This window comes from Salvelinus alpinus, chromosome 32 (assembly GCF_045679555.1).
Source record: "Salvelinus alpinus chromosome 32, SLU_Salpinus.1, whole genome shotgun sequence".
Lineage (NCBI taxonomy): Eukaryota > Metazoa > Chordata > Actinopteri > Salmoniformes > Salmonidae > Salvelinus > Salvelinus alpinus.
This window is the reverse complement of record NC_092117.1, coordinates 8,222,342-8,250,010: the sequence shown is the minus strand read 5'-3', so window position 1 is coordinate 8,250,010 and position 27,669 is coordinate 8,222,342. Positions and strand designations below refer to the sequence as shown.

General features: G+C 42.7%; 1 protein-coding gene across 1 annotated transcript in view; it reads left to right on the top strand.

Annotated features, from left to right (window-relative positions):
• Positions 1-3,358: 3,358 nt before the first annotated feature.
• The window catches only part of LOC139562093 (kinase non-catalytic C-lobe domain-containing protein 1), a 57,225-nt gene continuing 32,914 nt past the window's right edge, over positions 3,359-27,669 (top strand). Inside the window, 16 exon segments of the mRNA XM_071379428.1 lie at positions 3,359-4,026; positions 6,754-6,952; positions 9,457-9,515; positions 13,560-13,706; positions 15,795-15,912; positions 16,018-16,799; positions 17,053-17,167; positions 17,449-17,520; positions 17,752-17,813; positions 17,971-18,129; positions 18,417-18,494; positions 18,631-18,718; positions 18,844-19,033; positions 19,208-19,905; positions 19,908-20,003; positions 23,516-23,654. Coding sequence (XP_071235529.1) covers positions 3,919-4,026; positions 6,754-6,952; positions 9,457-9,515; positions 13,560-13,706; positions 15,795-15,912; positions 16,018-16,799; positions 17,053-17,167; positions 17,449-17,520; positions 17,752-17,813; positions 17,971-18,129; positions 18,417-18,494; positions 18,631-18,718; positions 18,844-19,033; positions 19,208-19,905; positions 19,908-20,003; positions 23,516-23,654 — 3,110 coding nt within the window. The 5' untranslated portion in view covers positions 3,359-3,918.

Here is a 27,669-nt window from a genome sequence, read left to right as displayed (position 1 = left end):
ACGTGTACAATTCCTTATAAAAAATGCAGTTATTTGTCACATTTGTCTTTGTAAAAACTAGTAGTACTGCTTATTTCTCTGAGAGTGAGGCGGGTATATAGCGTTTTGCAACAAAACTTTTATTTGTCTCTCTGAAATGAAACCATCAAGTGATAGATTTCAAACAAATACATTACACAAATACACTATCATTGAACAATCCCATCCCATGAAAAGAAAATCCACATCTATTTCATAAGTTCTTTAAACAATAAAAGCTCATTTACCAACATTTCTGAAAATGGATATATAGCGTTTTGGAAAGAAACTCTTTGAATCTAATAGTCTTTACCCCAGTCCAGCCAGGGCAGACCTCTACATCACTGCTGAGCAGCCGCAGGGCGCTGCCAACATAATAGCAATCTCATTCCCTGCCACCCGCCCTGCCACCTCCATCTCGGCAGGCACCCAAACAGGCTCGACTTCAACCCGCTAGAACAGGCATGGGATTATGCTCAAATGGACTTTGTAATGATGTTGGCAATCATGTTCTGCAAATGGCATTGTACATCTACAATGTATGCCAGGCAGATCGGTGACCACCTCAATGGATTGGGCAACAAATGCACCACTGGTTAGATATGGGGGACGAATCATGGCAAGCTTTATCATATCAGCTGATGGCTGATATGAGAGCTTCACCCCGAGCTGGGTAGTGGTACCGTGAGACTAGAATAAGATTAAGGAACCCACACAAGCAGGCTCAAAACTTCCTCAGAGCCATGACCCATATTTTTAAAAGGCATTGTTCTAAAGGACAATTAGACAATTACTGGGGGGGGGGTCCACAATAGGGGAGGGTTGTGTAATATATTTTTTTCTTTGGGGAAGCTTGTGTGTGTTTTGTTGGGCACAGGGGAGGGTAGTGTGTTTTCTCCCTGGTTTACATTCACCGTTTTTCAGGCTTTACTAAATAATATCTTCCATCCTGGTCAAATCTCCTAATCTGCTTGCATGCACCTCCACCTTTCACGCTTTTCCGTGCGCTTACTATACCACTAGTCAATATAGTCTACCAGTCTGTCTATCCTGCCCTCTATCCACCATTCATAGTTGCAATAGTGGTAGGTGGATTGTTTGTCCCGCGGCTATGTACCACACAGGAAATCATTAAAAGCTGAACCAAATGTTCTATACAAATCCACAAGAGCAAAGAGGAATAGCTGATAGGTGGCAAAGAGGCAGGTGCATCATTGCGCATGGATCTCCGATCTAAGTGAAAATATTTGTCATTTAACTTTTCAAATGTATCACCTTATGTGTGGCATAAACACGACCAGTCACAATGTTTTAATCTCATTAGGCTACTTCAAAAGTCTCCTGTATGCTACCTGCACACGTTCGTCCCCTCTACTCGGATATAATTCCAGCATCCAAACAGTGCACCTGCCACTTAATGAACATAAAGTGACATTTGTTACAAAACACCCAAATGTTTAATGACATTCGGAGACTGTCAAGCCAGGCCTTCCATACTGAGTAGGGAGGGATGTATTTTCTGTTTGTCGAGATTGACATAACCCTCGTCTATTTGATTGTGGTGTTGAAAACGCAAACCATGATGTTGAAGTGCCCAAAGTCAGTAATTGGTAAGCAATTATGCTTTGCTTTAGGTTGTGTGGTGCATTGGCACAGAAAACTGTTGGTGATAGAGAGAGTGAGAGAGAGAGATCCTCAATCAAATGTTAAGAATATCAGTGCATAAGTCACCAGTGCAGGTGTGATTTTGCCCTTGGTAATACATGAGTGACACTTGCAATTCATGTCACGAGGAGTGCAAAATATGTGTAGGACAGGTTTTGCAGCAAAAGTCCCCATGACTCATGTCACGAATTGCTTTGATGCAGAGGCACCTTGGAGCGAACAGTAGCGTTGGTGCGTGGGTAAAATCACTGGGGAAGCCAAGCCAGGAAAAAAAAACATATTACAATTTGTGTTGTGATAATTGAGTTGTTTGCTCTATACCCTGTTAGTTCATATAGTTTTCCACTGTGATCTATAGGCCTAAGGCCGAGACAATAAGACGACACAGTGGCAGAATAAATTCAACCACACATTTGTTTCATCACAAAACCGGAGAGCCTTCATCTATCCGGTGAAGTCCACAAAGCATATTGTATGTAGCAAACAGTTACATGACCTTCATCATGGTTAATGTTTACGACATTTTCGGACTACTAATCAACAATTGATTTAGAACCCCGGTGTTACCGCAAGTCGCAAATAAAACAGGAGCTGCCACCACTATTCCAGGACCATTTCAACTCCAACATTATCAAATCACCTATGCTTAGTCCAGTGACAACTAAGATTCCAAAAACAAATCAGTCCAATCAACGTAAGCTAAATATGATGTGGCTGTCCATGGTACTGATTTCTCTCTCTCTGTGTGTGTGTGTGTGTGTGTGTGTGTGTGTGTGTGTGTGTGTGCGTGCGTGCGTGCGTGCGTGCGTGCGTGCGTGCGTGTGTGTGCCTGTGTGCGTGCGTGCGTAAGGAGAAAAAAACATGTTGACTCACCCTACTTGTATAGAAACAATGCCCTAGCCTAGGACTGTGACTCATACAGTCCTAGGCTACCTGGCTAAAATGCTTGCTTGCTAACCTAACTTCCTTTCATGGGTAAAGATGCGCTTGGCCAGCTAGTTAACATTAGCCTATTACATCTAGCTACATATTGAACTTTCATCCTCTCAGACCAGGGACACAATGTATGAATTTATGGTTGGATCCGAATAACCATTGGCCGGTACTGAGAATTAAGAATTAAGTCCAAATCCCTATCTTCATACATGGCTAATTTAGGAAAGGGGCAATTTGAGCTAGCTAGCCACCGGAGGACAAAGACACAACCAGATGCAATAGTTCAAGTTTTTTCTGTAAATTACCTTTTTCCTTTGATGTGATTGGTGTGAAGCCAAATCCAAACTTGCTTCCCTTGACACTTTTTTTTGTGCACCAGGATCATTCACAGTTGCGTTCACTCAACAGCTGTTTGGCTGTTGTTTTATATGTATGTATGTTTATGAAGGTAGGCCAATCGCTTGTGTGCGATGCTACAGGCGGCAACAATGTCATACTATTTTTTGACCAGACAGCATCAGCTAGATGGGCTACACATACAGAGACAGAGGGCCGTTGTTTCGCTCGCTCGATAGCGTTCTCCTGTGAGATACATTCAGCCTCTTGAGAATTGAAGGAAAAGTATGAAACACAGAGAGACGAAAGATGCATTATAATAAAATAAAAAAATCTTGGTACATTCTTTTGGGAAGCCTGGCTTCCCTTGGCAACCATGAATACACGCCACTGCGGAGCGAATCTTGTATGTAGGGCAGCGCAGGCAACGCCTCTTCAAAACAAATTGTAACGTTATATGGGCTGTAGTGTAGTGCATAGTGTAGCCCTTGCTAGGAGGACTTGAGAACTGCAGTTCATTATCGCAATGTCAGTTGTTTCTGTGGAGGTGCGGCAGTTGTTGCCATGACAGCATATAGTTGGCAAACTACCCTGTTGCCATCAATTATTAGCAATAGGCTACACATTCAAACGCATTGCTCTGGTCGTTTTCCAGCTGTCTTTCGCCTGTTTTGGAATTAAAAGAACCGCAGTGACACCGAACGTTTTGTGGGATGCTGCATCATGTTGCAACTTGCTGGTAGAACGGGGAACATTTGAAAAAGTAGACCGCGCTGTCCGTGTTTGGAAAACGATTTCATGTAACGTTAATCTTTCATTCATGTAATCTTTCCTGACCTGATACACTGTTGCTAGGACAGTAAGCCAAAGGGGAAAGCTTTACAGTAGGTTTAAGGCTATGGGAGTGACACTGCACTCACCCAATTCTACAAATATCCACAGTCTTGATTAAAACTAAATACAATGGGGACGTCTGGAACTGATGCAGTCGCATTCTCAGGGGAAGTGGAGGAGGAAGAAGAGGAGGAATACTATGAAGTTGAGCATCTGCCTCCACTCCTTGAAGATGAGGTGAGAGTAAACATTTATGTTTAGCCTACATTATTATCATCGTAATTATTATTGTTCTCTCAATGGCATATATTATATCAGCCAGAATTATGTACCAGCAATATTGTGGACTGAGGTCCCCAGGGGACTGACTGTATTGGCTGTGACATATGCACTTGTGTTATTCACTTGTGCAGTCCCAATATATACACTCTTTCCCCATAGGAAAACCCTTTGAAGTACCCTTTTTGATTCCAAGTATAACCCTTTTAGTTCCAGGTAGAACCCATTTGGGTTCCATTTAACACCCTTTCCACATAGGGTTCTACATGGAACCAAAAAGGGTTCAACCTGGGACAAAAAAGGGTTCTACTATTGGGACAGCCGAAGAACCCATTTGGTACCCTTTTAAAAAAAAAGAGTGTATAGGCTAACCTATGCTCTTGACCGAGTGATTGAATGATTGAAGAAGACATGCTGTTTTCTAAGGTCTAATTTAATCAACAACATGCTCTCTCTCTCTCTCTCTCTCTCTCTCTCTCTCTCTCTCTCTCTCTCTCTCTCTCTCTCTCTCTCTCTCTCTCTCTCTCTCTCTCTCTCTCTCTCTCTCTCTCTCTCTCTCTCTCTCTCTCTCTCTCTCTCTCTCTCTCTCTCTCAGGACAACAAGATGAGATTAATGTGTCTGTGGCCCCTTTCCTTATAACTCTCATGGTGATCAGGGACCATATTAATTGTACTGTGGGATGTACAGTAGTATCCACCATTGATCTGCATGACTAGCTCACTGTACAGATGTATTGACCCCTGCTGTGTCCTCTCTTGGCTTTATGTGGATATTACGGGCATTCATTAAAACACTACCCCATCCCTTAGTTTGAGTGTTTTAAAGTTCCAATGTTAAACTATGTACAGTGGGAAATATGATTCAGTGCAGAACAGTTATTCACAGTTATTCACTCCAGACGTTTTGAGCTGCAGGTGCCTTTGCAAGTGTGGAGAGTCCAGAGACACTGCAGGGTAATCTTGAGTGGAGGGCGGTATGTGCGAGGTCAGCCTGACAGATGCATTCAGCTGTAGCCTACACACATGTGGAACAAGTGTAAACTTAATCACATTTTACCTTTGAATACTAAGGGGTTAATTAAACCACTAACAGCTCACCATGATTTCCCTCAATGACTTAGTCACCCACTTAGTAGCCCACCCAGAAAAAAAAAGTCCATCACTACTTCACTCTTCTTTTCGTTCTTCGATCTTATTGTATGTCCTTCTCTAAACCTTTGAGGTGCTCCACCAGTGTATAGTTGGTCTTATTAGAGCTCATGGAGTGAGAGGGAAAGTTATGTAGGCCGGCATATTTAACTTGAGGAGGGAGAGGGAGAGACTCAATATTTCTCTGCACTGTTCTCAAGGGCAACAGTCTATTTATAGGCTTACTGTATGCTGCTGCTTAGTGACATCTCTCTGCCCTATTATTGTGCCATATTCTACAGCATTATGGGGGTGCATTATTCAAGTTCTGCAAAAAAAATGGTTTGTAACGAACAATAATCTCTCAGATCAACTGAAGAAGGATATTCTGTATTCACTCCAGTTCCAATTTTTAAAATGTATGACAAAGACACAAAACCAGTGTCACGTTCGTTGTAATAATGGTCGGACCAAGGCGCAGCGTATGTTACGTTCCACATATTTTAATGAAAGTGAAACTAAGCAACGACTAAAACAAATAAACAATAAACTAACCATGACAACAGATATGCTATGTGCACTAACTCAAAACACATACATTCAAACAATATCCCGTAACCCACAGGTGGAAAAATGCAACTTAAGTATGATCCCCAATTAGAGACAACGATTACCAGCTGCCTCTAATTGGGAATCATACACAAACACCAACATAGGAAAATTAAACCTAGAACCCCACATAGAAATAATAAACTAGACTAAAACCCATAGTCACGCCCTGACCTACTCTACCATAGAAAATACAGGCTTTCTATGGTCAGGACGTGACAACCAGGGCCTGCAAAGTATCTGAGTAGGAGTGCTGATCTAGGATCAGGTTCCCCCTGTCCATGTAATCTCATTCATTATGGTCTAAAAGACTAAACTGATCCTAGATCAGCGCTCCGTCTCTGAAATGCTTTGTGTATACAGACCCAGATGTTTTACAGAGAAAATAGTCATGGAACGTTAGTGAGGACGGGAAATCCTAGTGATGAGCTCATCATTCAACTCAGAAAGACAACTTGACTCCCATTATGAAACGAATGACAACGACTGAATGCCCATGTCCCATGAGACTAGGCTTTTGTGAAAAGACAGTGGTCTGTTACACTGTTCAGTCACATGCATATCATGGAAATGCAGAGTTTTGGACACCACGTCACAATGGAGTCTCTCTATCTCAGTGCTATCAAAGACTTTCTTTTGTGCTCATGTGCCAAACCAACAAAAGATCCTGTCTTCTTCACGTGATGAAAATGTCGAACATGCCATGAGATGTTTTCTATTTATGGATGCAATTAGGCTTCTTCATAACACGAAATGTGCCCACTTGGCTTCCCACCGTTTGCAGCATGACATACAAGGATGTAGGTGTAAGTGTGTATATTGCTGCAGGACACTTACTGTATTAATTTTGTGTGTGCGTGTGTGTTACTCCTGTGTGTGTTTGTGTGTGTATGTCTGCGTGTGAGCACATGCATGCTTGGGTCGATGCCTGCCTGTGTGTGTCCACAGGAGAACGTGTCCCTGGCGGATATCCTGTCGTTGCGGGACATCTGTCTGACGGAGCAGGAGGTGTGGGCGGTGTGTGTGGAGTGTATCCTGGCCTTGCAGAGTATCGCCCCGTCGCCCCTCTTCCACACCCTGTGCATCACGCCCGACACCCTGGCCTTCAACGCCCATGGCAACGTGTGCTTCATGGAGCAGCTCAGTGGTGAGTCAACACAGCTCAACACAACCCTGCACAGCTCAACACAGCTCAACACGGCCCTCTCTACATCACAGACGATGCGGTCTCCCTGTCTATTCAGGGTCACATTCATTAGGGCACACACAAACGTTTAAAATGTTTTGCCACGGGAAACTAAAATGAGTATGTCCTAGTGGACAAGTCCAGGCAGTCCCTCCCTGTTTCAGTTAATGTTCTACCATTGGGTGATTAATGAACACGACCCAGGTCTATTAGTTATTCAGTGGATTATCTGGTGTTTCGTCTCGTACAGTACATCTGTTAGTCAGTGCTGTCTGCTATTGTAAAAGGCTGAGGCGGCACTCTCTCCACTGATCAATCAATCTGTCGGATCTGATCGACCATGGTATCCTGAGGTCATAGATCAATATGTCCTTCCTATGGGAAGTCAAAGGGTCATGAAGATCAGGGCCCGTATTCAATTCCCCCCTTCTATTCGTTATGATTTGAAAGTTCAAACTGATCCTAGATCAGTACTCATACTCTGAGATGCTTTATGAATGGGTCCCTAGACTCTCCTCTCCATGAAAAGTTTGTTTCCAAACCCCATCATATTCTCTATTGGTCAGCAGTATCCGTCTCAAACGAAAATTACACCTTTTCCCAAAATGATTGAAATGTAAAATGGCTGCATTTGCAAAAGAGGGCTGTTTCTTAATTAAAAAATGCTGAGCCTTTGTGCGATTACATCTGTGTGATGTGATTTTGCAGTCGTCTGCAGTGCCTGGTCTCATTTGGATGGAGAGTGTTGGTGAAACTGAGTCACATCTTTCAAGTTCAGGATACTCTGCCGCTTTCTCACTATGGCTTGTCCCTCAGACATTGTGATAAATCGTCTCTGCCAACAGACTAGCTTCTTCTCATCTCAACGAACCTCAATCATCTGTCTTTTACCAAACAGGGTTATGTCACCACCTGTCACACTCACCTGTGTTGTCCCTTCCACACAAACATACACAGGCAGGCAAGCAGGCACACAAACACACACACACACGTATGCATGGATGCACAGACATACATGCGCACCGGATTCTCACACACACACACACACACACACACACACACACACACACACACACACACACACACACACACACACACACACACACACACACACACACACACACACACACACACACACACACACACACACACACACATAACCATTCCGGGATAGCTTCCCATTTTCCCCATGGCAACATCAGTAATTGATAAGCATTGATGAGCTCAACAGTGTCCACATTGCCAAGGGGATTGTTGCCACGGTAACAGATATTCTGGCGGTCAGCTGCCTATAAGTGCCTTTGACTCACCCTGGATTCACATTAGAATCTATTGCTGATCAGTAATTGGGTTGATTTGTTTTAACCACAATGGAACACTAACCAGCACTTATATGCCAATACTACTCTTCTTCCCTGCATTAGGTTTAATTGACCTTAGGAGCTTTTTCTTGAATACTGATGCATGTGTGAGATCATCACGTGTCCCCTCAGGATTGAGCCTACAGAGTGACCTTATGTGGCCAGTTAATGATCAGCATGCAGCAGTGTTATAAATCATGGGGCAGTATCCATTCAATTCATTGGTAGAAAATGGCATTATACTTTTATGACACATCGACCACATTGTAATACATATTCATATAAGCTCTCTCCAGTCCCATCTGGGAGAATATGGGAGCCTTAATTTAGATCGTTTTTCTCAATCATAGTGTGAGGGAGCACATTCCTTCACTCACTGAGTTCACTGCAGTCTCCTTCCTATGTGTTTGCCCCTCCTGTCATATCATAGAGCCAGCTCACCTATGATCTCTACCCAATAGTGCTCGCTTCTCCTTGGCCGTTCGTTCTGACCCTCTGGAGTGTCTGGCCTCCTCCTAGCTGGGAGCCCGTCATAACTCTAGTAGTCAGAGACAGCCCCAAATCTAGACCTGACCTACTTAACCGTCTCTAACTGTGGTTAGAGGAGGCTGAAGGGGGGCGGCTTTATCCCTGCTTCCACCCCAGCGCAAACACTGGCCTACTTAAGACGGAAGATGCTCCGCATCGCAACACCAAGGCTCTGATCGGGAGATAGCTGCAGTCCCATTTGTGTGGGATTGTCTCTGAGCTAATGAATGATGTACAGTATGAGTGGGTAGTTTCATTGGCTTAGCACCTGGTTTTATAATAGGCCCCATATTGTCAATTAGGACTGATACCAACGCTACATGTAATAAAACGTTTGTTACACATTTTAACACTGTATTGTTTTGTGCTTATTCTGCTGTACTGAATGACGTAGATGACTGGTTGCAAGTGGTTTTATTGGCTTAGCACCTGGTCTTATAATTGGCCCCATATTGTCAATTAAGATGGAATCGTGTGATCATATGTTTGTGGAACAGTAGGCCTAACAACACCACATATAATCAAAGATTTATTACACACGTTAACTAGATGTACTTTTGTACGCTTGTCTTGCAGATGACCCTGAGGGCTCGTTTATACCTCCAGAGTTTGACAAGACTGGCAGTACCTTTGAGGTAAGGGGATTCTTTCACTACCAATGGCTACTTCACAGCGTGTCTTGTGTCTCATTGTAGCAGATGCTACAATACATTCTTGACATTGAGGGTTGAGAACAAGTAAGAAAACAACAGTTGAGGTGCCTTTCGTTTACCAGGCCTTTTTTGTAATATTTTCGTGTATAGTCATGTAAGTGGATTTTGGCATTGGGGAAAAGACTTGCACTCTGAAATATGTCCGCTAGGAAGGAAGTGATAAGATCGCTTCTCAAGACATTCTCTTCCATTTATTGTTGTTACTGGACATAATAAAATGCACAATACGGCAACAACCTTTCACCGTTGAAGTTTGTTTGATGAACACTGTGCCTACACATTATTCCACCATACTTCATTTACTAGAAATCAATATTACATAAACGCTATTTCAAAACAAACATGGTGGAAATCAAAGGAATCTAAATGTATGTATAGCAGCATATACAGAGGATAACAATATGTCTCACTAAGAAAGGATTTCACTCTCTCATTACATCTATCTTTCTGTCTGATTCACTTATTTTCCCTCCCTCCCCCCCCTCTCTCTCTCTCGTCTCTTGTTCACGTATTCTCTATCAGATCTCCCTCTCTCTAATTTCTCCCTTTGGGTTGTGTAGCTCCGTGAATGTATTTCCTGTCTTGACTACATGTATCAGTTGCTCAATTTCAGGTTTAATGTGTGCGTCTATGGTTGTCTAATGTATCTAGTCTTCCAATATCTTCCAATGTACGTAAGTGCTCCAAGTGGAGTGGCTGGGGCCGTAGAAATATAATTCCTTCTAGTAATTATATTTATATGGCTGGGACCTGCTTGTGCACACAACGGGAACTAGACATTAGTTTCAGCAGCTGGTGGATTTAACATGTTCTGGCTCTTGACATGTTTATGTGTTATGTCTCACACTTTGAGATCTGGATCGTTCACCTTTCCCATATCCACCACATAAGTATGGGTCACATTCCTTTTAATTGTTTGCAATACAGTACGTATCTTGTCTGAGATTTGACCTAAAAAAAACACCTGGTTCAGATTCATTCAAGAGCCAACATGTCAACCATAATTGCAACAGAGAGCACAATTCCCCCAAGTAAAGCGCAAGAGAAGAGTGTCAAATATCTGCAAGTTACAATAATAGTTCACTGGAGTAAAAGTGTCTGACTTTTCAGCTTTCAGTCTCTTGAGTCTTACAAAGAGACAGGCTCTCATGAAATTCCCACTTATGTGCTGTAATTTCATCTCCACTGACTCCTGGTATTGCAGCCAATGATCTGATGAGATCCAAGGCAAATATGGAGAGATCATTATGCGTTTGTTAGATGAGGCCCCCGAATGCATTGCCTGCAAGGCGTAATGGCTCGATTACAACGAACAGGCAGAACTTAACGCACTTGTGCAGGTTGCCGCTGGATTTCTTGAAACACTACTAACGGGAGATTACATGCATCTGCGGGCTAAATTGAGCTTGGTTGTAACAACACCAATTAGGATAAACCAGCAGATCAGTTGATCTCTTGTTGTTACCATGTCAAGTGATTATCATACCAGATAGCTGGTCTAGATTCCCTAATCCCGCTCTCAATTAAATATCGACCTATCAGGAGCATTGAAAACCATAAGGCTGATGAACGTAAAAAATACTTATTAGAGTATAAGAATATAGAAGTAGTAGGCCTATATTTCATTCAAACGTTTCACTTTAAATGGCAAAATAATACATGCCATTTTAAATAACTTTAGTTTAATTTATTTGCACCAGAGAAAACAAGTGGTAAACAACAAGACAGATAAAAACAATTAATAATTAAAAATAGTGTGCAGGTGTGGTTGAAAGCCCATGGGATTATATGAAAAGCACACTACAAAAAAAACTATCTACAATACATAAGTACAAAAAAAAAAAAAATGGTTTGTTAAAACAGTTAACAAAACCTACTAATTATAAATGTGTAACACTAATTGTAAATGAAAACGTTTATTGACCAGTAATAATTTGTTTAAATGTGTGTGTTCATGTGAGAGTTAGGCTATATTGAGGAGATTACTGAGTAGGATCATCAGGCTGACCCCCAGTCTTCGCTTGAAGTTATTGAGCGGTGATGATATTTTGGCAATGTGAAGATAAGAATGACAGAGTATGGTACCTCTGTATCTGATAGAGAATTGACTATGTGAGATGCGGCAGTGGGGAGGGTGAAGGTTATCGCAGTGTCTTGTGTTATATAGATGGATTTCAGAATTAACCTGGAAGTATCCATTGAAAGGTTAATTGTCCGGGCGGTATGAGTATTTGTAGATAAAAGTGCATAATTGGCGTACATTGTTGTAAATAGACAAGATATTGAGTTTCTATAACAAAAGGTGCAGATGGAGCCAGGTAATAAGAGGAGGTGGCTAGGCATGCAAATGTATTTTGTATGATGAGTCATTTGTGTAGGTAGGAGGCATATGTACTGGCCCAGACAATATTACAGTAAATGAGATATGGGTAAATTAAGCTATAGTATAGAGTTAGGAAGCAAGCCTGATGAACCAAACCACTTATCTATCTGATGATACCAACAGATTTCATCACTTTGCTGCAGACAAATTGAATATGATCTTTCCAGGATACATTTTCATCAATTAGAACTCAAAGGAATCGAATTGATGTGACTGGTTCCATTTCGTTCCCACTAATTGAGATTCTGGCTCTTTTTTCAAATTGTATATTTTAATATTTCCTATTCTTACTAGTGAATACAAGAAAGTTGGTTTGTTTTACATTCAAAGATAATTTGTTTGTCTGGAACCATTCAGAAAATTTAGCCATGCCTGAGTTGACTTCATTAATTAGTGAATCCAAATTTTGGGATAAAATCTAATTGGTATCATCAGCAAAGAGAATGGGAAGTACGGTAGAAGACACAGCAGCAAGGTCATTGTTATAGATTAGGAATAACAAAGGTCCAGTTATCGAACCATGTGGCACGCCACAGGATATCTTGGCCCTGGTAGATGCACAGCTGTTTGCATCAACAAATTATTCTCTATCATATACCTAACTATATAACCAATTTATATGTATAATCATGAAAACCGTAATAATACAATTTAGAAAGTAATATTTCAGCCATGGCAAACGTTTTGGATAAATCTAAAAAGGTGCCAAGAGTGTATTCATTGTTGTTAAGGGCTGTAAAGATTTTATCCACCATTTGCAAAAGAGCCATATCTGTGATTTTCAAGTCTTTAGGAACAATACCAGTTCGCATTGATTTATCTATTTGACAATTACCACAGTAGATTTGCCGTGGTAAATGAGGAAATACTTTACTTCAGTTGTAAGGAATGATTGTCAAATAGATAAATCGCCATTAGTTAGCTCATAAAATAGGAATAAATTGTTCCCATGATAATACCAACCAGATGGTGAAATGGTCTTGAAAAATGATGCCTGCAATCAAGACTAAAAGATAACCTCAACATCCACGTTAGGGAGCGGTAATGTTGGTTGCAAATTGAGATCGGCTCTGCGGGTTATTTTAGCCCGTGTTGATTGTTTTAACGAGAGATCAGCTGGCGATAATTTAGTAGCTTTCGATGGTTGCGATTGTCCTAATGGATCTGAAGGCGCTTATATGAGGGAGGAACATTGCCTTGGCCTGGCCTACTGCAGCTTTATTGACATCTTAATAATGGTCTGATGAATTACTTCCTCAACCAAAAGCATGGCAACTAGGCCTAGTTTCCACCAAGACCCCACAGAGATGCCCAAAGGACATCTGCTGCATATACTAATAAACGGAGGTTGTCATGGGATACAGTAGTGATTTATGGATTCTTTTTTAGTACATGAGCTGCTGACATGAGGTAAATAACACATATTTGAGGTTTTAATTCCCATATGGTTTAAAGTGAACGTGTCCATACAGTGTAAACATGACTAAGCAGTCTTGTTTTTTATTATTTTTATGATAAACAATTGCAGTGTGGTGAATGTTATGGGTCAGTTTGAGGTCAATGACGCTCTGAATCTTCTCCAGGGACATGTGTACTCTCTGGGCTCCACCCTCTCTGCCGCGTTGGACTTTGTCATTGAGCCAGAGCTGGAGGCAGAGCTGGGGGAGGAGATTCAGAGACTGCTGGAGCAGATGCAGGAGGAGGGGCCAGAGGACAGGCCACTCCCCCAGGTAACGTGGTGACATGGATGAACTTTAATGGAGTGCTGTCTTTACGCTCTTATTATACAAATTACGGAGAGGCTGCGATTCCGAATTCTCTGCAAGTCTCTTCCCGATAGCACAAAATCCAACATTTTTGTGCATGTCCGGGATTCTCTACTTTACGCACAGTCTCTTGATCTACTCATTTGGCTGCCCAGAGAACAGGCTACCAACAAACTACTCTGGCAAATGTCAGTGATGAATGGAGAATGGTGCTCATTTTATAACATTAGATCAAAGCTGAATCGATGTCTGCAAGATCACAACATGATAGTATTCTACATAACATGACCAAATAGAGTGTCTTCAGAAAGTATTCATACCCATTGACTTATTCCACATTATGTTGTGTTACAGCCTGCATTCAAAATGGATTACATGTATTATTATTCTTACCCATCTACACACTATACCCCGTAATGACAAAGTGGAAACATGTTTTCAGAAATGTTTGCAAATGTATTGAAAATGAAATACAGGTATCTCATTTACATAAGTATTCACACCCCTGAGTCAATACTTTGTAGAAGCACCTTTGGCAAACAGATACAAGAGACATGACATACTGATATTGAGGAGATGGCCGATGTCTTTGCAGGTAATGATATGCATGTGAACAGAAGAATTACCCCAACATTGACAAAAGTGTCCATGTTTCAATAAATCATTTTTTGTATAACATTTATATCAGTCACTTTAACCCTTCATGTAGAGTACCTTTGGATGTGCACAGTCACTGAACATGAGCAGCACCGTGTGGAGGAGCAATGACAGTGCATATAGATAGGTAGTAATGGGAAGGTTGGCTATTTTTAATGACTCTGATCTTTTCGACTCGTTCAGTCAAAGAACAAATCTTTCGACAAATTTTGTTCATTTGAGTGAGCAACGCCCAGAGCACGCAGGACCCTCTACCGGTGAACGATGAACTGAAAACTCGAAATATGATTCTACAAGCTTCTCGTTCACCATAGTGGGCTTATTGGAGCTGTCATTTGTGACTGCTTTAAACAATGTACATTTGTTGATTGCTAGGCATACAAAATCGATTATTTCTTGATACATTTGAAAGGAGATCTAGTTGTGGACGCAACCGGACTAGATTGTGAAGGACTCTTGATGGAATGCATTGCTTGACTGCTGTGAGGCTGATAAGCACAATATCGTTTGTGAACTGTAGTCCCCCCCCCCCCCCCAAACGATTCCTTCTCAAGTTTGAGTTTGTTCAGTAGAGACGGTGTATGTTTTGGTTCTATAAAGCTGTGTCCATCATAACATTCAATAATCAATTGAATTCCTTCTTGCACCATGCGATCAATAATTAGTTCTAAAAAATGTAATTTTCTTCTCTATGTTACCTGCTGCATGATCTATTGTCCTGCGCGCATATATGACAGAGAGTTATTGGTCGGAGCAGAGCACGTCTCTAGATCCTCATGAGCCGGAGAAGTGTGTATCAATCATGCTGTAGGACTTATTGGGGCCAGCAGGTCAAACAAACGGCTAAAATTAACAAGTCACTCAGAAAAAAACAAATCCTGACTCGAGTCATTAAAAATAGTTGTTAAAAAATAACAAATCGTTCTCAAACTGCACATCACTACGGATAGGGAAAAACAAAATGGAGGATGTTACAGTCATGCTCTAAAAATAAATAAAGCGAGTCGCACACTCTATATAAAATCTCCCAGTAATTTATTGGGTAAACCGCCAACGTTTCGGCATCATTGTGCCTTCTTCAGGGTCACTAGTCATGCACGAAACAAGAATTCTGCCCAGGGGATAAAACTAAAATATGAAGTTTACACCAATAACAGGATGTATTTTCTTTTGGGAAACAAATGCAATCTGTTTCAACACTGTGTCCTCAACAGTGAGTCATCAACAATGAAATGGCAAAACGTATTAAACCCCCTAAAGTTCATAGTTTATATTAATATAATCTCAATGGTAAATGTGAGAAACGTACAGTTTCTATATAAACTTAAACTTACCATTGCATCATAAAGTACTTTATGTCTATGCTAGCTGATATATTATGTGTCTTCCTCTCAGAACCTCCTCTCCCTTGCAGAGGAAAAGCTAGTAGATGCCTCTTCCACAGCCCTGTGCCGGAAACTCTCTTCTATAGGCCGAAGAGTTCTGTCAATCGAATCCGTCGCAACATTTCAAGGTTTGCCTTTAGACATGGGATATGTCTGTGTATATCTATGTAAACACACATTTCTGTTGTGGTCCACTGTGGCCATAACCATACTACGTGTGTATCTATCCACAGATGGGTGGGATGGCTCTTGGGAGGCTCGATGGCAGCAGCCCAAACCCAACTGGCAGCTCCACAAGAGCATCAACTCTGAGGACAGTAGCTCCAAAAACCAGGGCATTGTCTCACATACCACGGCAGAGAACCCGGACTTAAACGACTCCAACGGCCTGCATCGGCATCACGTATGTGGAGCCTGGGACTCCACCCTTTGGGCTGACGGTATGGGGGATGTGGAAGAGGATGGATGCGTCAGAGAGGAGGACATGTTTGGTTCTCAGTTGGATAGCAGATCTCAGAATAGTTCTCCTGTACACAGGAGGGCTCAGGAGAGGGCTGGGAGGGTGAGGGGGGTTCTGAATCGTTCCTGCTCCGTCCCAGACTCCAATAATCCCCCCGCATTCCCACCCGCGCCCCATGGGGATATCAGTGTCAATGTATCGGACCTCACGGAGATAGGAGCTGAGGAATGCACGGGGCACGGGTCTGTTTGGAGCAAGAGAGGGGACAGAGAGAAGGCCCCTTATGAGTGCAATGACTCCGAGCAATGGGACTCAGCGAGAGACAGTGAGACATTAGAAGGGGAAAGAGATTCTACCCTGCCCATATGTGGTGGTGAAACGGATTCAGACAGTCAAAGTGGAACACGAGATGAAACCTCTTCGTCCCGCCCAGCTCAAGACCCGGACGTGTTGGTCGACTCTGCTTGCAACATGACTTCAACCTCCAACCTTTACACTCCCAATAATCACATGACTAAAAGCATGCTGTGCCTCAATGAAGAATCTCAGGATGAGGTGAGTTCAAGGATTAGTTTCATGTACTGTACAATGTATGTAGATTTACATGCCTTCGTTTCACAACTCTGTTCACAACTCTTTGGGACGGTTTCCCAGACCCAGATTAAGCCTATTCCTGAACTAAAAATCACTTTCAGTGGTGATTTTTCATTGACCATGGTTTTTGTCCAGGACTAGCTTAATCTGGGACTGGTAAACTGGCCAAGAGGGAAAGAAATGTTAACAGTGATTTTTATTGATTGTGACCTAGTGGATCTCTCTGAGGGATCTACTCACACGGAGTGGGCAGAGACTGTCTGTGAATGAGCTATGGGCCCTGTGTCATACCTGCCTCTCCACACTGCAGACCTACTTAGACTACCCAGGTTGGACTCCTCACTTCTTCAGTTAACCAACCACTGATTCTCTGCTCTGTGTAAATCAATTACATGATTTACTAAGCAGTAAGCATCCAATCCCTCACCTTGTCTGGTCTCTGTAAACCACTTTGCTGTTGATTAAATTATAATGAGAAACGTCACTATGGCAGTGGCAATAAATCATTTAAAACTTTGTTTAGTTCGACATACATTTGATGTAATTTATTAAAATGTATTAACCTCTTAGGCTTACTTTTCTTTCTTATTCTTTATTTACTTCCTGAAAGCATACCTATGCCTGGATACAATGTATGTGGGTTGTGAGGGAGAAGTTCTCTTCTTGAAACCTAAAAACACAGGTATGGCTCTTTTTGCTTATGCAGTACACGGTAGTCAGCAATACTCTGTTTGGAATGATAAAGTTACTTCACCACTTTCCATTTATTCTTTGTCTCTGTTTATTTATTTACAACTGTTGTGACTTCAAATATTCAAAAGTTACCCTGAGAAAAGTGTCTTGAGTAGTGTCCGAAGGAACATTCTATGAAATGATGTCACGTTCAATAATTCAACGTGAATTTTCCTCTTAGGATCCTGCGATGCGTTTTATCTGGCTCCTGAATTCCAGGATCATGGAATCGTAACTGAAAAGGTTTGCCTCAACTTCTGACATTCATCTTTTAAAATAAAACCTTTTTCTCCATCAAGTAGATGCTTTGATTACTGATTAAGTGGGTGTCATCTGTCTGTCTGTCCGTCCATCCATCTGTATGTCTTTCTCTCGGTCCGTCCTTCTGTCTGTTTTTGAGGCCTGTGTTTATGGGGTGGCTGCCATCCTATGGGCCACGGCCAAGTTCAACCTGTCAGCCAATCAGAAGCTGGCTATGCCCAGGAAGTTGAAGATGCTGCTGCTGGAGATGGCCAAGAGGACGCCCATCGAGAGACCTTCCATTGTCGTAGCTAAAAAGGTAGTCATAGCTTCAGCTCTCAACCACTCTAGTGAAAGCACATTCATCCATTCTTCTTTTGATCAATGTTTTAGTAGCATTAATTACATATGTAACATCATTTAGCATTTTTAATAGACGCAATCGTGACACAATATATTGTGAATGAATGAGCAAAGTTTCTTTACCGTAAAGTGTGTTGCAATTTGAAATGCACTTTAAATTACGTTTGATTTGATAAACAAATTAATGAATGAAGTATCTTAGGTGCTAAGGTATAATATTTTATTTTGTTTCTGCTGTTACAGAGCTGTTGGGATTATCTATCACGCCAAGGAACGAACGCTGAGACAGTGTGGACGAAGCTGATCAACAGAGTCCACCCGGTACCACTCCACTGTACCACTGTAGCTACTGTTTGGCAGGGGTAGTGAGAAACATACTGCCCCTCAGAGTGAAAGGGAGGACACATTGCTATTCCATTATTGTCTGTCGAGGATAACTCCCTCCCTTACCTTTCAGCCACTCACAAAGGACATTGAAGCAGAAGATCAGAATGGATTGGACAGTAGAGTAAGCTCAAGTCAGGAATCAACACGTATCAAGAGTGGTACGATTAATTCATCTTTTCAGACATTATGTTCAAGCGATTCTGTTGACCTTGCATCTACATACAGATTTGTGATCATCAAATGGTATTGATGTTGTAACTGAGATTGTTGTAACTGTGTGTAGGGTTTGTGCCCATGGCCACTGAGAGCCGATTGGCTCCTGTACCTGGCCCTGTTCCCCATAGCTATCCAATTAGTGGAGCCCCCCAGCTTCCAGAGGCCTTCACTTCCCTTGCCACACACTTCACCCCCATCGTCCTGACCAGGGAGGGGGACACTGCGGAAACTCCCCTTCCTGCTTCAGACATTCAGGAGTAAGCAGTATGCCTCCTTTCTATGGAGATAAGAGCTACCAGTCAAGGAATTATTTCACACACCATTGATGTTTTTGCAAGTTGGAGCTTTATTGATTGTGGCAGAGATGTCATTGAATGTCAGAACTGATTTCAAGAATGCATTTTTAATTATCACATCATTTTGTGTTGCAGGGTTATAATTGAAGTCACAAGAAGCAATGACATCCGGCCTGTGCAAGAGGCCAAGGACCGAGAAACCCCCTCACACCTTGAGGACCTACCCCAGTCAGATAGAGACCTACAGGACAACGGACAGGACAGCCCTGCCAATCAAAGGAGCGTGGTCATACATAACCTTTCCTCCACTGCCTCTAGCGCCAGGACATTGGTCAACTCTCCACCTCCCACCTCCCCCGAACTCAGCAACCAGAGGACTCCCGTTTCAGACCACCCACTCCCTCCTTCGACCACCCAATTGACTTCGTCTTCCTCTTGCCAATCGTCATCCTGCTCTCATCTGACTGGTGGTGGTGTTTTCAACAACTTCCTCTTGCGTCAGGACCCTTTAACAGGGCACTTAACCCTGGTGCCAGTGCAGATAACAGTCCCTGAGTCCCTCCATGGTCTGGAGCTCAATCTGCCCCTGACCTCAAGCTCCAGCTACCTCCAGGGTCATCCCACACATCCACGGGGCCCTAGCGACCATCTGACCCCTGGCCAGGGAGCTGAACCTCTTTTGGAATGCCTTAATGGCAGACCCTCGGACCCCACAGCGTCCATGCCCCATCCACACAATGGAGAAGGAGGTCCAAGGACAGGAGAAGGTGAGGGTGAACACCTATCAGAGTCCCATGGACCTCCTCAGGGAGACTCACTTCCTCCCCCCTCCCCCTGATGAACACTTCCCTACAAGAGGTTATTGGCCTGCTCAGGGCAGAGTTTGCCCTTGATGGCTATCTGGAGAATGGTGTAGAGGATCTAGCAATGGGTAAGTAGCATGAAGATTGATATGCATTCTCATGTAGCCTATGGCCCCAGATCTGTTTCGACAACTTCTACGGTTCTTCACACCAGTTGGTAAGACCACACAAACAGATGTGGCACCAGGTTAGAAGCCCCTTTTCTCCCTGTTTTTCCCCCCGACTGAATTTGATTAGGATAATTGCTTTATAGAGAGATAGAGAAAATAGACATTTTATTTGTCACATGCGCCGAATTCAACAGATGTAGTAGACCTTACAGTGAAGTGCTTAGTTACAAGACCAGTTTTAAGAAAATACAAAAAAAAAGTAAGAGATGAAAGTAACAAATAATTGAAGAGCAGCAGTAAAATAACAATAGCGAGGTGATATACAGGGGGTACTGGTACAGAGTCAATGTGCGGGGGCACCGATTAGTCGAGGTAATTTAGGTAATATGTACATGTAGGTAGAGTTATTAAAGTGACTGTGCATAGATAATAACAGAGAGTAGCAACAGCGTAGAAGAGGGGGGCAATGCAAATTGTTTGGTGAGCCATTTGATTAGATGTTCAGGAGTCTTATGGCTTGGGGGTAGAAGCTGTTTAGAAGCATCTTGGACCTAGACTTGGTGCTCCGGTACCGCTTGCCATGCAGTAGCAGAGAGAACAGCCTATGACTAGGGTGGCTGGAGTCTTTGACAATTTTTAGGGCCTTCCTCTGACACCGCCTGGTATAGAGGTCCTGGATGGCAGGAAGCTGTGTTGAGGATCAGCGTGGCGGATGTGTTGTTACCTACCCTTACCACCTGGGGGTGGTCTGTCAAGAAGTCCAGTTGCAGAGGGAGGTGTTTAGTCCTAGGGTCCTTAGCTTAGTGATGAGCTTTGAGGGCCCTATGGTGTTGAACGCTGAGCTGTAGTCAATGAATAGCATTCTCACATAGGTGTTCCTTTTGTCCAGGTGTGAAAGTGCGGTATGCAAATTGGAGTGGGTCTAGAGCTTCTGGGATAATTGTGTTGATGTGTACCATGACCAGCCTTTCAAAGCACTTCATGGCTACAGACGTGAGTGCTACGGGTCAGTAGTAATTTAGGCAGGCTACCTTAGTGTTCATGGGCACAGGGACTATGGTGGTCTGCTTGAAACATGTTGGTATTACAGACTGACAGAGTGAGGTTGAAAATGTCAGTGAAGACACCTGCCAGTTGGTCAGCGCATGCTCGGCGTACACGTCCTGGTAATCCGTCTGGCCCTGCAGGCTTGTGAATGTTGACCTGTTTAAAGGTTTTACTCACATTGGCTGCGGAGAGCACACAGTCGTCCGGAACAGCTGATTCTCTCATGCATGTTTCAGTGTTACTTGCCTCGAAGCGAGCATAGAAGTTATTTAGCTCGTCTGGTAGGCTCGTGTCACTGGGCAGCTCTCGGCTGTATTTCCTTTTGTAGTCTAAGCGTCGGAGAAAGTGTAGTATGATTCGATCTTAGTCCTGTATTGATGCTTTGCCTGTTTGATGGTTCATAAGAGGGCATAACATGATTTCTTATAAGCTTCCGGGTTAGAGTCACACTCCTTGAAAGCGGCAGCTCTACCCTTTAGCTCAGTGCGAATGTTGCATGTAATCCATGGCTTCTGGTTGAGGTATGTGCGTACAGTCACTGTGGGGACGACGTCATCGATGCACTTATTGATGAAGCCAGTGTAACGGATGTGATGTCGGGGCGAGGGGACGTACTAAAGTTATACTGTTACATTGATGCTGTTGACCCGGATCACTGGTTGCTGCGGAAAAGGAGGAGGTTGAAAGGGGGGTGAGTGTAACGGATGTGAAATGGCTAGCTAGTTAGCGGGTACGCGCTAGTAGCGTTTCAATCAGTTACGTCACTTGCTCTGAAACCTAGATGTAGTGTTGCCCCTTGCTCTGCAAGGGCCGCGGCCTTTGTGGCGCGATGGGTAACGATGCTTCGTGGGCGACAGTTGTTGATGTGTGCAGAGGGTCCCTGGTTCGCGCCCGTGTCGGGGCGAGGGGACGGTACTAAAGTTATACTGTTACATTGATGCTGTTGACCCGGATCACTGGTTGCTGCGGAAAAGGAGGAGGTTGAAAGGGGGGTGAGTGTAACGGATGTGAAATGGCTAGCTAGTTAGCGGGTACGCGCTAGTAGCGTTTCAATCAGTTACATCACTTGCTCTGAAACCTAGAAGTAGTGTTGCACCTTGCTCTGCAAGGGCCGCGGCTTTTGTGGAGCGATGGGTAACGACGCTTCGTGGGTGTCAGTTGTTGATGTGTGCAGAGGGTCCCTGGTTCGCGCCCGTGTCGGGGTGAGGGGACGGTACTAAAGTTATACTGTTACACCAGTGACTGATATGGTGTACTCAATGCCATCAGAAGGATCCCAGATCATATTCCAGTCTGTGCTAGCAAAACTGTCCTGTAGTTCAGGATCTGCTTCATCTGACCACTTTTTTATAGACAGAGTCACTGATGCTTCTTGCTTAAATTCTTGCTTGATAGCAGGAATCAGGAGGATAGAATTATGGTCAGATTTGCCAAATGGAGGGAGAGCATTGTACGAGTCTCTGTGTGGAGTAAAGGTGGTCTAGAGTTTTTTTTCCCCCTCTGGTTGCACATTTAACATGCTGATAGAAATTAGGTAAAACTGATTTAAGTCACCTCTGGATGAGCGTTTTCCTGTTTGCTTATGGCTGTATAAAGCTCATTGAGTAAGGTCTTAGTGCCAGCATCGGTCTGTGGTGGTATGTATACAGATGAAAACTCTCTAGGTAGATAGTGTGGTCTACAGCTTATCAAGAGATACGCTACCTCATGCGAGCAAAATCTCGAGATTTCCTTATATATTGTGCACCAGCTGTTCTTTACAAATATACATAGGCCGCCACCCCGTGTCTTACCAGAGGCTGCTATTCTATCCTGCCGATAGAGTGTATAACCCGCCAGCTGTATGTTAATGTGGTCATTCAGCCACGACTCGGTGAAACATAAGATATTACAGTTTTTAATGTACCGTTGGTAGGATATACGTGCTTTTAGTTAGTCCCATTTATTTTCCAGCGAATGAACTTTAACAGTACGGATGGCAAAGGCAGATTAGCTACTTGTCGCCTGATCCTCACAAGGCACTCCGATCTCTTTCCGCAAAATCTCAGTTTTTTTCTGTAGCGAATGACAGGGATGAGGGCCTGTTCGGGTGTTTGGAGTATATCCTTCCTGTCCGACTCATTAAAGAAAAATTATTAGTCCAATTCAAGATGAGTAATCGCTGTTCTGATGTCCAGAGGCTCTTTTCGGTCATAAGAGACAGTAGCAGCAACATTATGTACAAAAAAAAGTTAAGCAATGCGAAAAAAACTAGCGAAATAGCACGGTTGGTTAAGAGCCAATAAAATGGAGGCCATCATCTCCGGCGACCATTATACAAGTTGTAACATTAAATAGTATGATATCTGGTGTAAACTTGTATGACAAGCTTTCTGTCTAAAAACCATTCATTGATGTACTGTCTCATGTTTATGTGTTTGAAGGGGAGTATTTCCTGTCTCTGAAGGACCTACAGTACCAGACATTCTGCAATGTTGTGAAAGAGAAGTTCTGTGACCTTTACTGGAATGAGGACTTATTGGGAGTGCTACATTGTGTGGTCAACTACAGCCAATTATCTCTGTGAGTATGTCAATGATAGCCTGTTTCATTGGTGATCCAAACACAGGTCTTCTCTCAATAACAGAAGCCTAACAGAAGATAAATGATACAAGTGAAAAAAGATTCACACTTTCATTTATGTGGACGGAAAGCATTAGCAAACACTGATCCTGTTCTCACTTCATCTCTAGTAATTCTTTAAAGGGCGCTGAACTTTCTGATTTGGCCTCGATTTTTTTACTTGCTTATTAAGAAATCCTGGCGGCCATGACTGACACCAAATTAAATTTGTTTTCAGGGTGAGGTTTGACGCGGGTGTTTTTTTGGGGTTGTCTTTGCCATTCAATCACCTCAAACAAGGGCAGTAGTGAGTAGTGACAACGAGGTAAGCTAAGCTAACTTTGCTACTGAGAGAAGTTTTGAAGTTGAGGACTTCTCCCATCCTGACTGACTCGCCAAGTCTGTACGAACCTTGTGTTTAGCCAAGCTGACTGCAGCAAGCTTTTTCTCTGTCAAATCACAGTCATGCCAAGATGGCAAGAACCAGTGTCTGGAATGTGTTTTATGAGACACTTGTTTTTCAACACCTTGCTATTGAAGTAGCTTGCGACTTAGTTTCAAAGTTTTGTCGCGTCATGTAAAGACATGTTACAGTGGACACGATATCAACTGCGAGTTGAATGTCCATTCTTCAGTCAGCTCAGCTGTCCTATAACACAATATTCTATAACTGGCTAGTTTTGTCACGTCTCTCCTTATGTCCGCTGTTAGATTTTTCCCGGGGTACAAATCCCAGCATTACTAATATCCAGACAAATGTATGCTACGTGTGGATATTGCACAAACGTCACCCAGCTTGAGTGTAGATACATTTATCAACTAAAAATGAATGGGTTTGTTTGACAAAACATTTTCTGCTGTAAATATCATATTGGTGTTTTTATAAAGACATTACGCTGACACTTTACCTATCAAATGAAAACACATTGTGTGTAGAGTACATCTTCAGGTGTATAACCAGAACTAGAATGGCATAGGTATATTTGGCCAAATCTAAGGATTTGTCTGTCTAACCACACACTGACATGCAATGCTCTCTGGGTGAGGTTCTGTCTTCAAGTCTCCAGTGGGTGATGAAGTAGCTTCTATATATCATATATTACAGGTGGAGTCAGGTGGCAGGAGGGGTGGAGTGCATGACACTCCATCCTGGATATGACAGTTTGCCTCAACCCATGGGTCCAGCAGGCAGAGTTCAATAACTACAGGCAGATGTGAGATGCAGAAGGATGGCACCGATGGTATTAATCACCCGGGCCCAAGAGTAGGCTTGTCCATTGGCACTGTGGAAGGGGGTACCTCCTTACAACATAAAGACCCGTAAAAACACACAGCACTGATTACATTGTCAATGGTGGTTATGATGGGTGAATCCCAAGTGATTGTATTTGGAGCTTTGATGACATCAAATGTTACCAACCTGATTCAGGTGTCCGCAATTTTTCTGAAACGGGACTGGCTCAGCCTTGCCTGGTGGTGTGTCATCATTATTTTTCCCCTAGAGAATACACAATGTTGGCATGTTATTTTGGTTTTGGGTTAGCTGAAGCCCTCGAATGCTACCCTAACTCCATAGCTAACTAGCTTGCTAGCTATCTAATTAGCAAATCCGACTTGAAATTAGGTAAGGTTAGCAAGTTAGCTAGGTAACGTTAGCAAGTTAGCTAGGTAACGTTAGCTAGCAGGGACCTTAGCTAGCCAGTTCGAGTTGGAACATTATTAAAAGCAAGCTGGCTACATCCTATCAAACCTGAACTGCCAATGAATAGGCTACAGTTAGCAAATCTGGCATGAGAGCCAATCGAGATCCCACCACCTTGCTGTTGTTAGCAAGGTAGCTAGCTTGTTAACGTTAGCAATGCAAATATTCCTCTGACATTACACATTAGCGAGAGGCTTTGTCTTTCACTAGTTACATCACAGTATCATAGCTAGCCTGGCTCGCTAGCATGATCAAATAATGTAGCTAGAGCTAGCATAACCAACATTTACTCACCAGTCACCCACAACACCAATCTCAGGTTTGAAGGTTGACAGCACGCATAAGTATTAGCTAGCTTTGGATGTAATTGATAGCCTGGCGATCTGCACAAGATTGTTGAACAACTTTATGGAGGCCCATTTTCACTAGAGCATTTCTTGAGCAATATGTGCATTGCACATCAAACTTTTGCCAAAGATAATGGCATGGGAAGTAACCACACCATGTTGTCTTGAGAAGACTGTTTCTCTTTGCATAATCTTGTTTACCCACAAGTCAAATTATCTCATGAAAATTTGTCATTTCCTGTTTTACTTCTGGGGGGAATGCCATTACCAATTGTGATTACCTTTGTGCAAAGGAAGGAAGCGAAGTCTTGGCCAAACCCCTCCCTTCTGCTAATTTCACCCGTGTTTATCATGGCCAAAAAGCACATTTTTGTTTTCAGATTATTTATTTTTACAATACAGCCAATTTTGACTTTGTAGCTGCAGAATCTAGTGCAAACAGTTTATCTTCCTCACACTGGCTTGAAAATCACTGCACCAGTTTAAGCACCAACTTCTCCCAATCCTGATTCATCAAATAATCAACCAACAAAAACCCAAAACTAGGAACTACTGCTGCTCGTAATCACATAATTCTACGTGAGCCTTGACAGATTCTCGCCATTTTATCCGTCCACGAGAATCAATCCACGACAGATTACTCCGTGCATGACAATTCTCCCTAGGCATTACCACCATGTGTTAATGTGTTAATTATGTTGACATAATTGTAATCCAAACCCAACCTTTGTGTAAATTGTGACAAATTTACTTTAAAAAAACGCTGTTTTAGACGAGACTGACTTTATGACCGAAATTATCCTATTTACACTTTGTAGTAAATTTTGACCCAGATTGTTTTGGACTCATATCGATGCCATATACACCATTTTCAAAAAGAGCAGTTGCTTTTTAGATTCAGTCACTCTTTAATTTACACCCTTAAACAAAAAATAATGCCTTTGTCATAAAACTGTCTTTAGCTGGAAGGGCTGTCAATACTATAAGAAGGATTTTGTTCTCCTTAAAAGTATTCTCTGTCAACAAGCCTAGTTTGTCTCTCTGAGCAGGGGAAAAGCCCAAAATTGGCAGTGTTTGTGTTTAGAATGTTAATTTCTCTCATGTGAGTACTCAACAACAATAGGCACTTGAGATGCTACAACCACTCCCCCTTACACGCACACTCCATTCATAATCAGCATTCACAGAAGATGCACTTCAGACACACACTTCCACTGCCTCTGGCTTTCTCCAGCAAGTTTTTTGTTTGTCTCGAGAATATTGGCTTGGCACCATTAATGAGCTACTTATGACTCTGTTGGGCAGGAAGAACCATAAGGATCCTTGGGGAGTGTACATGAATGAAGGAAAAGGTGAAATAAGGACTCACCCCTTTTTTGTTCCTACTTATGCAGACCAAGACAGATGGAGGGGCACATGAGTGTGGTGAGGAGATGTGCAGCTTGTCAGTTTACTTAGATACTGTTTCATCTCGTGGTTGCCGTGCTCTTAACAGCTGGGGCAGTGTGTTGAGATCATTTTTTATTGTCTGTGGTGATGATACAGACCGAGATCACAGCCTTGGACAGACAGACAAACGATGCTCTGAGTGGAGATTTTAGACTGTCAACTGGAGTAGCCTTTCACTGCTAGGGAAGCTTATTGGAAAGATGACGCCGGAAGGGATGGCTGCCGTTTTATGGGCTCTTAACCAACCGTGCTATTTTGTTTATTTTTTCGCATTGTTTGTAACTTATTTTGCACATGATGTTGCTGATACCATATCTTATGACCGAAAAGAGCTTCTGGACATCAGAACAGCGATTACTCACCTTGAATTGGACAAATCATTTTAATTTAATGAGTCAGACAGGAAGGGTATACTCCAAACACCCGAACAGGCCCTGATCCCCGTCATTCGCTAGAGAAAGAAACTGAGATTTCGCGG